Here is a 13,942-nt window from a genome sequence, read left to right on the forward strand (position 1 = left end):
TGTTGCATTCCAATGGGCTGGGCGGCCCAGTTGAAGGTGTGCGCGAGGGGCGTGGCAAGCAGCCGCCTGGCGATTTTTCGTGCGTTTTTGTGCGCGGCACGACGCGCAACGAGGTCAACACTTTCCATTTAATGTTGAATAAACAACAGAGAACCACAAAATACATCTATATATGTGTGTGTGTGTGTTTAGAGTTCTATGCGTGTATGTGTGTGCGTGTGTGCATTGCAGTTGATTTGTTTTTGTTGTCGAAATGCTTGTTATTAAATGTTCGTAAAATTGTCACAGTTTTTCCTGCAACTGCTGCTGCTGATGTTGTTGTTGTTGTTGTTTCTGCTGCTGCCGCCGCATTTGTTGCTGGTTGTGTAAAAGTCTCATTCAACACGCAGCCGGCAAAAGCAGATCCATGGAAATGATTTATCATTTTTGTCATTTTATTTATGATTGCGATTTAATTAATTTTGCTACGTTGCATAAATCTCAATTCCCAATGCGTGTGTATTTGTGTGTGTGTTATGTGTGTCTGTCGTGTCTGTCTGTGTTGTGTCCTGTATTATTGTCAATGCAGTTTGCACACCATTTTGGCAATATTCTTTATGTGGCAAAAACAAAAACAATTTGATGATAAAGACTTTCACTTGGGCTACGGCTAAAGGTTAAATAAATGCTATAAACGTTTGAAATTTTTAAGAAAACGTTAACAAAGAACAACAAGTTTTTTTCTTAAACCACAAACTCCGTGAAATTAGTGTTCAAAACCGCAGGACTATCAAAATTTTGTTGAATATTAGACGAAGTATGAGGCTAAGGGATTTTTCAAATTTCCATTAAAAAAGATTAACAAGCTCCCAGGGCCGGAATCGTAACAACGCAGTAGGGGGAAACATTCACAAAAATTAAAGTGGGGAACTTTATTAAGAAGATATAATTATACACTTAAATGTTGGCCTGAAAATTATTAGAATAGATTAGAGCGAAAAGGAGCTTTAGAAAGTGCTTAACACCAAGCTTACAATGTTTTTTATTTAAAAAGTAACCAGAGTAGCCTTCGGCGAAGATCAAAAGTGTTAAAGGTTAAAGGAAACATCCCGTATCAATCGATTTGAAATGGACCAAATTTTAAGAAGAAAAGAAATCATAGCCAACTGTAAAGTTGAGCTTAATATGGAAAACTACAAAAAAAAAAAAACCAAATTATGGAAATTCGAGAAACAACATTTACAATAAATATATATATATATATATAAATCAAAAGAATTAGCTCAACAGTTGTATCTGAATAAATACATATTAATATTAAAATAATGAAATAAAAAGAAATAAATTAACTTTGGGTTAACTATGTTAGTTTGTGTAGCTCTTTGGGAGAATATTTGTTTATTAAAAAGTATCCCCATAAAATGTTAACACATAAGAGAATATTTATATCATTAGTTCGGTTCTTGAAATGATTTGTATATTTGTAATCAGGTTCAATACGAGTTTTGAATTGTGTTTAGAAGTCGAAAGGTTTGATTTGGATTTACCTAAATGTTAGATATTTCCATAAGTATGAATACAAAATCAGTACCAGTTAAGTGTTGTATAGAGTCAATTGGTTAAAGAAGCAAGCGAACAAATTAAGTCTACAACTAACTACTGGCAATTATTTTAAGCAAAACAACGACGAAGCACTCGAACGACTGATAGAGCAGATGGAGCCGAAACCAGTGTAAAAATATGTTGATGACAGTCCACCGCCCCCACAGGTGGGGGCGTGACAAGGCAGTTTGAATTGTTGGATGTGGAGTTGGATACCTGATGTCCTCCTTGGCCGTGGCACGGGTAGACACCGACAGGCGATTCGTCCCCGGTCTTTGGAGCATCGACGCACATGTCCGTATTAATGCTTTTAATCTGTAAATTAAGTTGGATTCGTCAAATGGGAGCGAGCGAGAGAGTGAGCAGTATAACGGTGTTGGTGACAACACAACCGTAACAGTGTTAGAAAACGGACAGCGGCTGTAATTGTTATCGTTATCGAGGAGCTGTGAGTAAAAAACTATCGCCCCATGCGCCAAAGTTAAATTGTAGTGAAATTAGTAGAGTTTTGTTTTTGTGGGAGCGAGCAAGACTGTAGGGGTTCGCAGTCAACATAAAGACGGGTACATATATATATATATATATATATATATATACATATATATATATATGTGGATACATCTTGACGGTTTTGTGCTTCAACGGAGTTTGTGGCGGTCGCAGTGCTGTTGTTCTTCGCTGTTGGTGGTAACAAACCTGATTGCCACCCTGCTTGTGGCACGGATATAGGCCAACAGGCTTCTTCATGTTCCGCTTGCCCGTCGGCGAGTCCAAGCAGGTGCGACCGCCATAACCTAAGTTCCTTATCTGCGAATTGGGAAATATACATGTATGTGTTTTGTTCGTGTTGTTATAACCATAAAATGGCACATTAATGGGTTAGTTGTATTGTCTGTATCGGAACGGCGGGTACAACGGGGGGAGGATGGGGCCATATCTCCGATATATAGCCGCTTACCACACATGCCACATGCCACATGCTGCACGATAGCTGCGTGCCTAACGAAGAGGAACACGTGCAACTTACCTCGCCATTGGCCACCGCATCACCGGGTATGAAGAGCTCCGGATAAATGTTGTCCAAATACCATTTGAAAGATTTGCACTGTAGATCCTCGCTAGAGTGGAAAAATTAGAGATAGACCAAGCAATTAATAGATTAATTAGATTATGATTCTTATAGGTTACAAAATAGAGCTAATATTTTATTCCTGTGCGCTTTCGTTAATTGAATAAAATTACTGTGCAACCAAAACATGCTTTGATTAGTATTTAATAAACTCACTAATGACTCCAATGAAACCCAAACATTTGACGGACTAAGCCTTAGCTTCTTATGTTTGTATATTGTCCTTTTATTAACAAAATAAATATATTTTTATTTCTTTTTTTAGGTTTGTTTTTACTAGATTTCCAAATACGCCCAATTTATTGTCTTTTTATATCTTTATTTGCACTATGCGCTCTGGCATTTTCATCAGCTTAGCTTAAATACATATATAATCTATCTTATAGCTTTCTGTATACACTTTCTGTGGGTACTTACCGCAGCTTCTTGCGTTCGCTAACGTCACCGTAGTCGCCTTTATCCATGCCAATGCGCTGAAGATAATACTTAGAGTAATCATCCATCCAGACCTCAGCGAGACGAACCGAATTCTTTTTCAGCACATTCACGCCCGTGCGCCACTGCAAGAGATGGAGAAGAAGAGGGGGATTGAGACGGAGATGAAGATAGCTGAATTTACATAGCAACAATTGGGCTGCAACTGGCACAACAAAGCAGCGGCGCCAAAAGCCAGTGAAAATATTTGGCAAACAAACAGTTCGGGCTTATACAATGGAGTTGAATCTGAATCAAAAGCTGCAGCTGGAGCTTATCGTAAGGCCGAGTGGGCAGGGAGGGCGCAGCAGGGCAGCCTAATTACCTGAATCAGTCGGTTAACGTAATGTGTACCAACTTCTGCCGGTTGTCCACTTGCTGCTGCAGCTGCAGCTGCTGCTGCTGCTGGTTGCTTTTGTGGTGCGTCTCTGCGGTTATCTGTCTTCACCAACCCACTTTGCCCCACACATGATCCCGTCCCTGTATGCCCAACTGTGCATTGTTCTTGTTTATGCATTTACTGTGTGTGTGTTCGTGTTTGTTGTCCTTGGCAGTTTTGTAAGGCCTGTGGCAAGGCACATATGAAGTAAATGGGCGCAAAACTTGTACTCTACATTCGCTTAACTATAGATAATAATTGGAAGAGTAGTATTTCGATATTATTATTTTTAAAAGTTATCGTTCAGCTACCTTTCAATTATACACATTTCCATTTAATAAGCGCCTTTACGACGGCCGATCGGAATGAAGATTTTCCGATAAATTATCGATTCGTGCAACAAGTTATCGCTATGATCGCATTCATCGTTAAAGCATCAATCATTAGAAGATTGCAGTCTTTTTTCGATATGTTATCGAGTTGCTGGATTCTTAATCGATTAATAAAGTTTGAAGTAACTTTTAGCATAGTCTATATTTTGCAATGAATTATAGAATAAATGATCAATGACTACCTGGTAGACTCTCTTATTTAATCGATAGACTCGAACTGCAGAGATTGAATTGAAATTCTGGCCAAAAATGTTGGTCGCATGAATAAAACATGCAACTCGGATGCAGCTCCTAAATGGCTTATTTGCCCATAACTGTAGCTGCTTTCATGCTCAGAGAGCTCCTCTTAGCCTTACCCCAAATTTCTTGTTATTATTTTGGAGCTTATTGGCCAGTGCGGCAGGTATCTATAGAGTTCGTTGTAGCTTAATGCAGAACTTGCCACACTGACAGACACAACAGTTGCCAAACTTTTGTCAAGCGTAAACCGTTGATAATTGAGGCAACAGCCAAAGGCTGAGGCACAGTAGCCGCAGAGCATGTTCATGTCCTTGTCCATGCAGAGGTTCGGGTTTGGGTCTGCGTCTGGTTACGTGTTTATGTCCTGCTGCTGCTGCGGCTGGCATGTGCGACATGTGCACAGAGGGAACCGCATAGGGCCACTGTTGACCAAACACGAACCTCGACCACGCACACACACACACACACACACACACATCACAGCTGCCTGTGTGCGCAAGTTTTAAATTCTCAAATGGTTGGCAATCGCCTTTGGGATGAGCGTTAATGAGCGCTGAGTGCAGCAGATTGGGACATGCACACTTACCTTGTAGGGCGAACGTTTGCGGAATATGTGGCCCACATGGGAGCAGGGCACAATTTCGAGTGTGCCGCCGCACATCCATGTCTTGAAGGACAGCTCCAGATTTTCACCGCCCCAGATATCGAAACCAGAATCGTAGGTGCCCAAACGCTCGAAGAACTCACGGTCTATCGAAAACAGACCGCCGGCCATCGTAGGCGAGTAGACAGGCTCCGCTGTGTTCTGCAAGTAAATAAGCAAACGATATGTAAATAAAATTAAAGACTAGCGCATGTAGAAAAGAATAATGTTTAAGTCTGCTTGGAATGTGCATCAAGTCAAATTGGAATCCCATAAGCACATTTAATTTCACTAATTGAAACCGGAGCTCATCATGTGTCGGCTCGTTTGGTATCTCAAGTGGCCAACACCTAAGCAAACTTCTAAACCCACGTCCGCCCCCTCCTCTCGAGTGCCCCAAACTGCCAACTCGCCAGCTCGCAGCTCACAGCTCACAGCTGGCATCTGGCATTTTCTTTGGTAGCCAGCTTCACTCGGCTGCCATGTTCGCATACTTTCAACAGCTTGAAAACACTTGAGGCTACATTTTATTTAGTACACATTTTCCTAAGCTTTTTCGCACCAACTCCACAACAACCCGCTGCCCCTTTCCCTCAAGCAGTCCTCATCTGTTGTCTCTTGTTAGGGCTTTCCACAAATTTTGCTTGTAATTGAATATTTTGTGCTGTGTATTTGCTTTGCTCTTGTTGCCTTCTGACCAGCCGGTCTGCCATTTCGACAGGGACTCTCTGGTGAGGGCGAGCAGATCCCCTGCTCCTTCTTGTGCTGTGGCATATTTTATGCGCTGGCACATTTTGCATTTAATTGGAGAATTGCATTTCATTTTCATTGCAATTTAATTACAATTTTTGCTTGTTTTGCAGCAGGCAACAGCTGCCTGCAGCATTGGGTTTCAGTTCATGTCGAATGATTCAAAATAAATACTGATTTTTCCATCTTTTTGTGATTTCTTTTATGTTTGCTGCAAATAAATGAGCAGTAAACAAAAATCCAGCAACAAATGTGCGTAAATAATTTGCGAAATGTTAATAAACACAAGTTAATAACAATGCATATTTTTCAACAGATTATTTCAGTATTTTTATTGCGATTTCATTATGCAAAACAACTTTCAGCTCAAAAGTATGCAAATCAAACTCAACGTTGCGGATACGCAATATGAAATAAAAGTCATGTAAATCAACAAAAGCTACAAGAAAAACAGGCCTGTCAAATAAAGGCGAACCCAGAATGACGAAAGCAAAAGGCAGAACGCAATCTGAATACTCTACTTAAATGCTTACATTTTAATTACATGAAATAATATTAAAAAGCTTAGTAAGTGAAAAGCATTAAGCTGGAAGTTCAACTTAAAGTTCTTGTTATGCAACAGTATTAAGGTAACATTAAGATTTGAATCACATTTTTGTTATAGTGTAAATTACAAGCCGTAAAGCTTGCTAAACACTGAAAGCTCTTAACTTAGCTTGCCTTAAAAAGCCAAAAGAAAATATTAAAATAAGATTTATGTATTTTGTTAGCGTATACCAAGTGTTCGCAATTGAGTTTGGGAAGAAAACACTCCATATGGAGATGCCACGTGGGCCAGGCAAACAAAATCCCAAAGTTGAGGAAGTTTGATTTTAAAAAGAACGGCAAAAGGAAGCGTGGAATAAATGAAATTGTCACTGACTGACAGCCTGGGGAGCTGTCAGCAGTGCTTCAGCTGGAGCGAGAGGCGCAAGGCATGGCATATCGCTAAGCAACTAAAAATATGTAACTTAAAGACAACAACAATAGCAAATGCCTGGCGAGACGAGACGCAGCAACAGCAGCAACAAAAACAAAAGCGTTCCGCGCGGCAAGAGGCATGCGGCATGGGGCATGCAGCACAAACAAACAAACGGCAGGCAGTGAGTGAAATCTCCAAACGCGACAAGTGCCATTGTGTTTTGGGCGAGTGAGAGCGCGTCAGGGCCAGAATGGCGGAATGCCAGACGGATGTCAGATAGTCCAGGAATGAGAATAGTGGGTGAGGCTACAGCCATGCCTTTGGCGGCTGTTGGCAAATTCGCAGTGTGACATTTAATAAACGCTGCTGGCGCAAGGCAACAGTGAATGCCACTGTTGGGGGAACAGCGGAGGGAGGGGTATGCCAGAACGGGGTAAAAATAACAATAACAACAACAACTACAACAAGAACTACAACAACATTGTAGGCCGGCAGGCAGCGGCAATGGGAGACCAACGGAAGCAGCATGCGGGCGGCCATTTTTTTTTTCTTTTATATATATATACATTTGTTGTTGCCGCCGGAAGTGACAGAACAAATGGCAAAAGTGAAAAGCAGCAGCAACAAAAACGCAGCCTTCATTCGAGTGTGCGTGCGCGTGTGTCTGTGTAATATATGCATGTGTGTGTAAGAGGATTTTATTGTTATAGCGGCGTTTTTTTGTTCGCTCAACATCCTCCTGAGTACATTTTTTTTGTGTATTGACATTTTTTTGGTTTAACACCCTGGCGAAGGGCATAATAGCCTTGTCACTAAAGCAGAGATATTTAATATATATATACATATACATATATATTCATGATCAGCTGTGTCGATAAAGCTGCAACTGTCTCTCAGTCTGGTCTAAAGACTATATGCACAATTTTCTATTGAACAAATTTGCAGCATAGGGTATTCAGCGTGCGGCGTGAAATACTCTCTCTTGTTTATGGTTTGTTTCATGAGCAGAGGAAATGGAAGTAAAAACGAAAATAAGTTTCTTATGAAAATAAACTGAAATGAAATAAAATTCAGCGCTGAATAAATAAATAAACACCAAAAGATGAGGCAAGTTGCAGTTGCAGTAGCAGTGGCAGTGGCATGTGGCAGTGGCATGTGGCATGCTACAGTTGCCATTTGCTTTTGCAGTTGCAGTTGCCGTTTTTTGTGCAAACAAAGTCGCATAACTTTTCGCTTTTGCCATACGTCGTCAACGTTCTCATTTAATGCGGCTTAAATGATTCAACAGCGGATAAATATGGGCACTTTTTTTTTGCCCATGTGTGTGTGAGTGTGCGTGTGCGTGTGTGAAAGTGGGTGGGTTAAGGGTTACGTGTGACAACAACAAGCGAATCATTCAGAGTGCAGCATGCGGCATGCAGCATACGAAATGAATTTGTTTGGGCAGCCTTATGAACAGTAAGAAGTTGATACCCACCAGGCTCAAGGGCTCAAGGGCCTCGAACGGCTTAACCAGCTTTTCAGCGATTGCGATGAATTTTACTTGATTTATAAACCAATCAATCAATTCAATTTTGCGAAGATATGCCCAAACAAAGACTTCACTCCGCATACGCAATCAACCAAGAGCTTAAGCTTAAGTAAGGGGAAAGAATTGCTGGAAGATACCCTGTGACTAGGGCTGGTAGAGCGGGTATTTAAAACTAAGTAGCAAGCATTTAAGGCGCAACTTCAAATATAATAGACGGGATTTTCATTTGTGTATAGTTTCTAAAATCTTACAAACTATTAATTAACTTTTTGAAAATAATAGTTAAGATATTTCTGATAGCTAGCCGGACAGGCTGAAAAATTTTCCCCCACCGTGTCGGAGATTTCCCATTACTTTTCTCTTTGTCCTATCCACTTAACACTCTTTATCTAACTTACATTGCTTTACTTTATTAACAATTTCCTTACTTTCTTTTTTCCTATTTATTGTATTTTCTTTATTAATATAGAAAATTAAGATTATTTTTAATTTCACTTGAGATCACTTTTTTCCCACTTACAACCTTCTGCTTAGATGTAAGCTCTAATAGCGTCACTGACAAAATTAGCTGTGAAAAGGGGCACAGCTGGCCGGACTGGCAAATAAAACACCTCCATCGGTCGGTGATGCTATTTAGAAAATTGTATCCTTTAACTAGGCTTTTTTTAGCATATAATTATATTGTACAATCTTTTGAATAATGAGGAAGACACTCGTTTTGTCGACCATTAATAAATAAATAAATAAATTTCTTTCTCGACATACCTATTATGGACAACTCGCCTGCTGGGTATCTTTAGCACCGCACATTTCTCACAGGACTTCAATGGCGAAACGACTAGCCTATTTAGATATCAAATAAATCTAGCGGCATTTATTATGCCAGACAGAGTGCGGGTGACACCATTTTTGCTGAAAAATGACAGGTCCTTTGGCCGCCAAAGCCATTCGTCAACTCTAGAGCAGACAAGAGAGAGACAGAAGGAAGAGAAAGGGAGAGAGAGAAAGAGAGAGGGAGAGCTTTGGCAGGGAATCCTTACAGCATCCTCCGCCGTCGGCAACCGCAAATTAAGCAGGCGGAACGAGCGAGTGCCCCAGTTGTGTGTGAGACACAAGCGCCACAATGTGTGCTATAGAAATAATGTGCTAACCTGCGGGCTGCCAACAACAACAACAACAACAACCGGAGAAAAACACCAACAACCACATTAATACCAAATAAAACAGTCACGAAAAGCGGCGGGCGGCGCCAAAAAAAATATGCCTAGGAATATCGTAAATGTCAGGCATCGTATTATGCGGCTTGGTAATGTGTGTGTGTGTGTGTGTGTGTGTGGGGGGAGAGGAAGGCACAAAATAGGGGCGTGGCAGACGGGAGCAAGGGCACAAAGTGCCTGCGGGCTGACGCCTGCTAGCGCCGGTTTGCAGCAATAAAATGTTAAAGAAAATATAAAGTAAAGCTCTCAGGCAGGAAGGAAAAACGCTGCTTGACATAATGTGAAGTTGACTTTTGACAAGTGCTCGTAGACCCGGCCCCGCCCCCCCCAAAACAAACACACATTCCCAGTTGTATCTGCAGTTTGAAGTGCCGCTCAATGGGGCAGGCCAACTTGAGAGTTTTCATGCCCCTTTGCATCGCATTTGCATGAAGCAAACGCTGAAAAGTCGCTACTTTCACAAAACTTACCAGTTGCATAAGTTTTGAGTAGAACTTAAGATCTGTAAGGATGCAGCAAAGCCGGATCCATCTTTCCATCTTTCAGCTACAAATTCGGTTTGGAGCAGGTGCAGCTGGATTCAAGTCGTGCTTAACCCGCTTAGCTCAACTTAAAGCAAGGCAGCTCTCAAAAGCTTATTAAAATGTTTAGTGTGGCATACACACACAGACACACAGACACACCGACACACACACACACGCACACCGTGACCGACCGACAGCGCAACTGTTACATGAAACGCATCAAATTAGCATAAAAAGTTGTTCGCTGCTTTGGTGATTTTGCTTTGATTACCGGTTCACTGGGCCGTTAGCGAGTGCTTAACGTTCGCCAGAAGCAGCCGCAGTAGCAGCAGCAGCAGAAACAGGAGCCGGAGCAGAAGCAGAAGCAGTAGCTGTATCCGGAACACAAACAAAAAACCATAAACCGGAGCTAAATCTAACAGCAGCAGCAGCGGGCGCACTCATCTCCACTCTCAGGACTAGGGCGTAGTCAAGACAAGCAAAATAAAGGGGGGCTTGGCTAGGTGAAGATGTCGGTGCAGGTGCAGAAAATATAAATCCGATTGGCTATAGTCATTTTATATGTCTAAGCTCTATGAGTCTGGACAATGGAAAGATTAGGATTGCATAAGTACATATTTTTGTGGGAGTTTTTTCCTATTTTTGCAAAAATTTTGGGAGTTCAATGAGCTTCTTAAACAAAATTCAGATTTTCTATAATATAATAGATTAAAAATGGATTTTTTCTGTCAAAAATTAAGTTGCCTTATTTATAAAAAAATCATATATTGGTAACTAAACAACGAGGCACTGAGTGGAATTCGAGTCCCAGGCTATGGTATGTGTGGATGTGGACAGAAAAACCTTTTAACAATAAAAATAAGATTTACATGTATATTCACATATTTTTGTTAACACAAAACCCACTTCTGCAAGCCCTACTATATTAAGTCAACACCTACTTCATCATATCCCAACTTTAACCAGCATCGGGGACTTTTATAAGCAATTTAAAAGATAATTAATATGGTGCATGAATTTTTCGTTTATTTTAAGAATGCCCCCTTTAGACTCCACTCCTGTTTGCTCATAAAACGCAGCAGAGATTCGCGCGCGTGGAAAACTTTGTACGTTTTCACACGCAGCGCGTCCTGAAAGTGCAATAAAAGTAAAGTGCAACTCTGCGTATTAAGCAGTAAAATGCGCGCACGTGCAAAGAGACAGAGAGCGCGGGGCACAGAAACTGGGAAATTTAGAGAAATTTATGAAAATTAAAAGAAAACGCGAGCTGCCCCACAAAACAAGCCTCCGGCGCTGAAAGCGATATTAAATAACGTCGTCAAAACGGCGACAGGGTCACGTGCCCCAAAGCGGAAACAGGACCCCCAGCCAGGAAATGGACAAGGTCGTGCCAACTGAGACGCTTATTTAATTTGCCGCGCAGTTATTCAAGCTCAGGCCAAGTAGGAGCTGGTGGCAGCTTCTACCGCTGGACATAACATAATTACCGCAGCAGCAAGGCAAAATTAGCGGGGGGCTCGACGCTTCTGTGCATGTCTACCTTGAACGTGTCCATCTGCGCGGCTGTACAAATGCTGGTTGTGGACATATTCGCGTGCCCAACCACGCCACAGTCTCAACATGGCTGCTGTCATCAGCCAATGTCTTTTCAAATTGCTGAAAATGAAGTTTTTGATTATGCGCAACGCGCACACAATTTGCATGCCGAGTGTGGGTAAGCGGGACGAAGAGTTATGGGAACTGCCTTGAGTACGTGCTTACTTCTGGTTCATGGAGCACATGATGATAACTGAGCTGCTCGGAACCTGGCCATAAGCAGCTCATTAGTTATACAAAATTCTTTGAAATCGATGGGCAGCATTAAAGAAGATAAAGATGTGAACCTTGTAAGTTCCAGAGACTTCAAGCTGTATAACATATTTCTGGGCTTCTTTTCAAAATTCTATTTATGCTAAAAATTGATATTTATCGATTTTAGGCTAATTTAGAAAGTTTGAATACGAAATTTTTGTCGATTTTGTCCCTGAAATATGCTCAAGCAACAGGGAATTAATTTATATTTATCGATTTTATGAACATGGGAGTAATTTAATTACAGATTATTTGAAAGAAATTTGATATTCACGTGACATACAAAAATCCTTTGTCTATATTTTCTGATATAAACCTATTCATACAGATAAAAACTTTATTTTAATGTGTGCCAAAATGTAACTGTGGTTTGAAAATATGTTTAATTTTGATCGGTTGGATCCATTCATGTATCCAACCATATATCAAAAGCATTGGCACACTTAACTAACTTGCACAGAATGACCTCAAAAAATATGGCCAGCCGTTTTGGCTGTGGCGCCTCAATTCCTGAAAATATGCATTTGCAGGCCAATTAATAATGGCGACCTGCAGGCAGACGCGTCCAGGCGCAGGCTAGCCAAGCACTTGCTCTACACTTTGGCTGCCATCAGGTTGATGATGATGGTGGGAATGATGAGGATGGGGTTGGGGATGATGATGATGATGATGATATGGACGCTAATGTGGTGCGGCAGGCGCAGAGACTCTCACCAACTTTCGAGTTGCTTTGCCATGCAAAAATGCTTTAGCTATAGCTATACATATAAAGTCATCTATCTGCGTGTCAGGGTTGCACAGATGAAAGGGGCAGCTGGCGGGCGTGGGGGCCATAATGTTGTCTGCCATGCACAAAATATCGGTTGCGAAAATTGCTTAAAAATGAACCAACTGCTGGCAGTTGATGGATGGGCTCGCAAAGTGGGACCACTTGCCGCTTTGGCCATGCCCCCATTGCCCTACGCCCGAACATCAACTGCCAGGATGTGGTAGGCCAGGCAGGAGAGTAGAGGTGCGGAGAGGGGAGGCTTGGCTGGGTTCAGGCTGCATAAAATTGTGTTTGTTTGAAGTGCATGCGATGCAGAAGAGATGAGACTTTAAAAATTTCATATCTACTTTTAGTAGTTGCTGCTGCTGCTGCTGCTGCTGCTTATTTCCATAGCGATTTCTCATGCATTTTTGCATGGCACAAGCACACACACACATACGAATACACTTATAGTGATATGTGTACATACTCTAACATGCTTGTCGTAGTTTATACCCGTACCAAAAGGAATGCGAAAAGCAGTAGAATGTGTCTGCTCAAGTTGAAATAGATTATATGAAAATAGGTATACGAGTAGCCTAGAGGTTGACTACAAACTCTTCATTTTAAAGCTATAAATTCTACATAATTTCATTTTAAATTACTTGGCATACAGCTCTGAATATAAGTATCCACACCGTACTTAATGATTATGCAACTGCTTTCAACAGCAACCACGAGTTTCTCAGGCAATAGAATTGAATTTAAATATTTAAGATAAACTAACCATGGCAAAAAGTTTGGGTATTTAGTAGTCACGCATTCCACACCTAAATGTTGTCTGCTTGCTTTTGGGGTTTTGATTTTAGTTTGTTTTTTCTTTTTTTCGAGTGTGTTGTGCATTTTTACGAGCATTTTTAATAAATCATTCGCCACGTAAGCAGAGTTTCACACACAGCCAAAGCCCTACAAGCGTGTGTGTGTGTGTGCGGGTGTACATTGGGGTCGGGTTTGGCTACCCTTGCCGCTTGAGTGAGTGATTTGCATATGTTGCTGTTGATGCTGTTGCAGCTGCAAAAAATGGCCGAGCACACAAATCACATTGAGGCAATGGCTTGGCCACGCCCACAGCATAGCCTAGAGTCCGGCCAGCGCCCAACAGCAACAACCAAAAATGGTCGTTAGCCACGCTTTTCATGCGCACACGAACAAAATCTCCAATCCCCAGCAGAAATGTTGTTCACAGCCGCGTCCGAGCTCTTGTTGTTCGCGCTCATTGCGTTGGGTGAAAATTAATACACTTGCCAGCGTTGTTGGGATTGCAGCGTGATCTTGTTATTGTGCACGTTACACACCCCAAACCAAACCATCTCAACCCATCGCACCAGCCCGCCACCAACATATTTACTCCTGTTATCATTGCTGTGGTTTTTGTTAGTGCAACAACAACAGCAGCTGCAGGCTGCCCACAAAGTTTTCGAGTGTTTCCACTGCATGGCTTAATATGCAAAGTTATGAGCGA

At 41.5% G+C, this 13,942-nt stretch overlaps 1 protein-coding gene across 4 annotated transcripts in view; it reads right to left on the reverse strand.

The window, feature by feature from the left end:
• The window catches only part of Pgant9 (polypeptide N-acetylgalactosaminyltransferase 9), a 71,013-nt gene that overhangs the window by 4,064 nt on the left and 53,007 nt on the right, over positions 1-13,942 (reverse strand). For 3 of the 4 annotated variants that reach the window (XM_015174176.3, XM_070210238.1, XM_015174175.3), the window contains 4 exons: positions 4,782-5,000; positions 3,128-3,270; positions 2,609-2,699; positions 2,278-2,388 (listed from right to left, as the gene is read on the reverse strand). In XM_015174176.3, the coding sequence (XP_015029662.1) occupies positions 2,278-2,388; positions 2,609-2,699; positions 3,128-3,270; positions 4,782-5,000 (564 nt within the window). Of the gene's footprint in view, positions 1-1,797; positions 1,897-2,277; positions 2,389-2,608; positions 2,700-3,127; positions 3,271-4,781; positions 5,001-13,942 lie in introns of all 4 variants that reach the window. The other variant, XM_015174174.3, reaches the window with a different exon arrangement.

Source organism: Drosophila virilis, chromosome 5 (genome assembly GCF_030788295.1).
Source record: "Drosophila virilis strain 15010-1051.87 chromosome 5, Dvir_AGI_RSII-ME, whole genome shotgun sequence".
In the NCBI taxonomy this organism is placed as follows: domain Eukaryota; kingdom Metazoa; phylum Arthropoda; class Insecta; order Diptera; family Drosophilidae; genus Drosophila; species Drosophila virilis.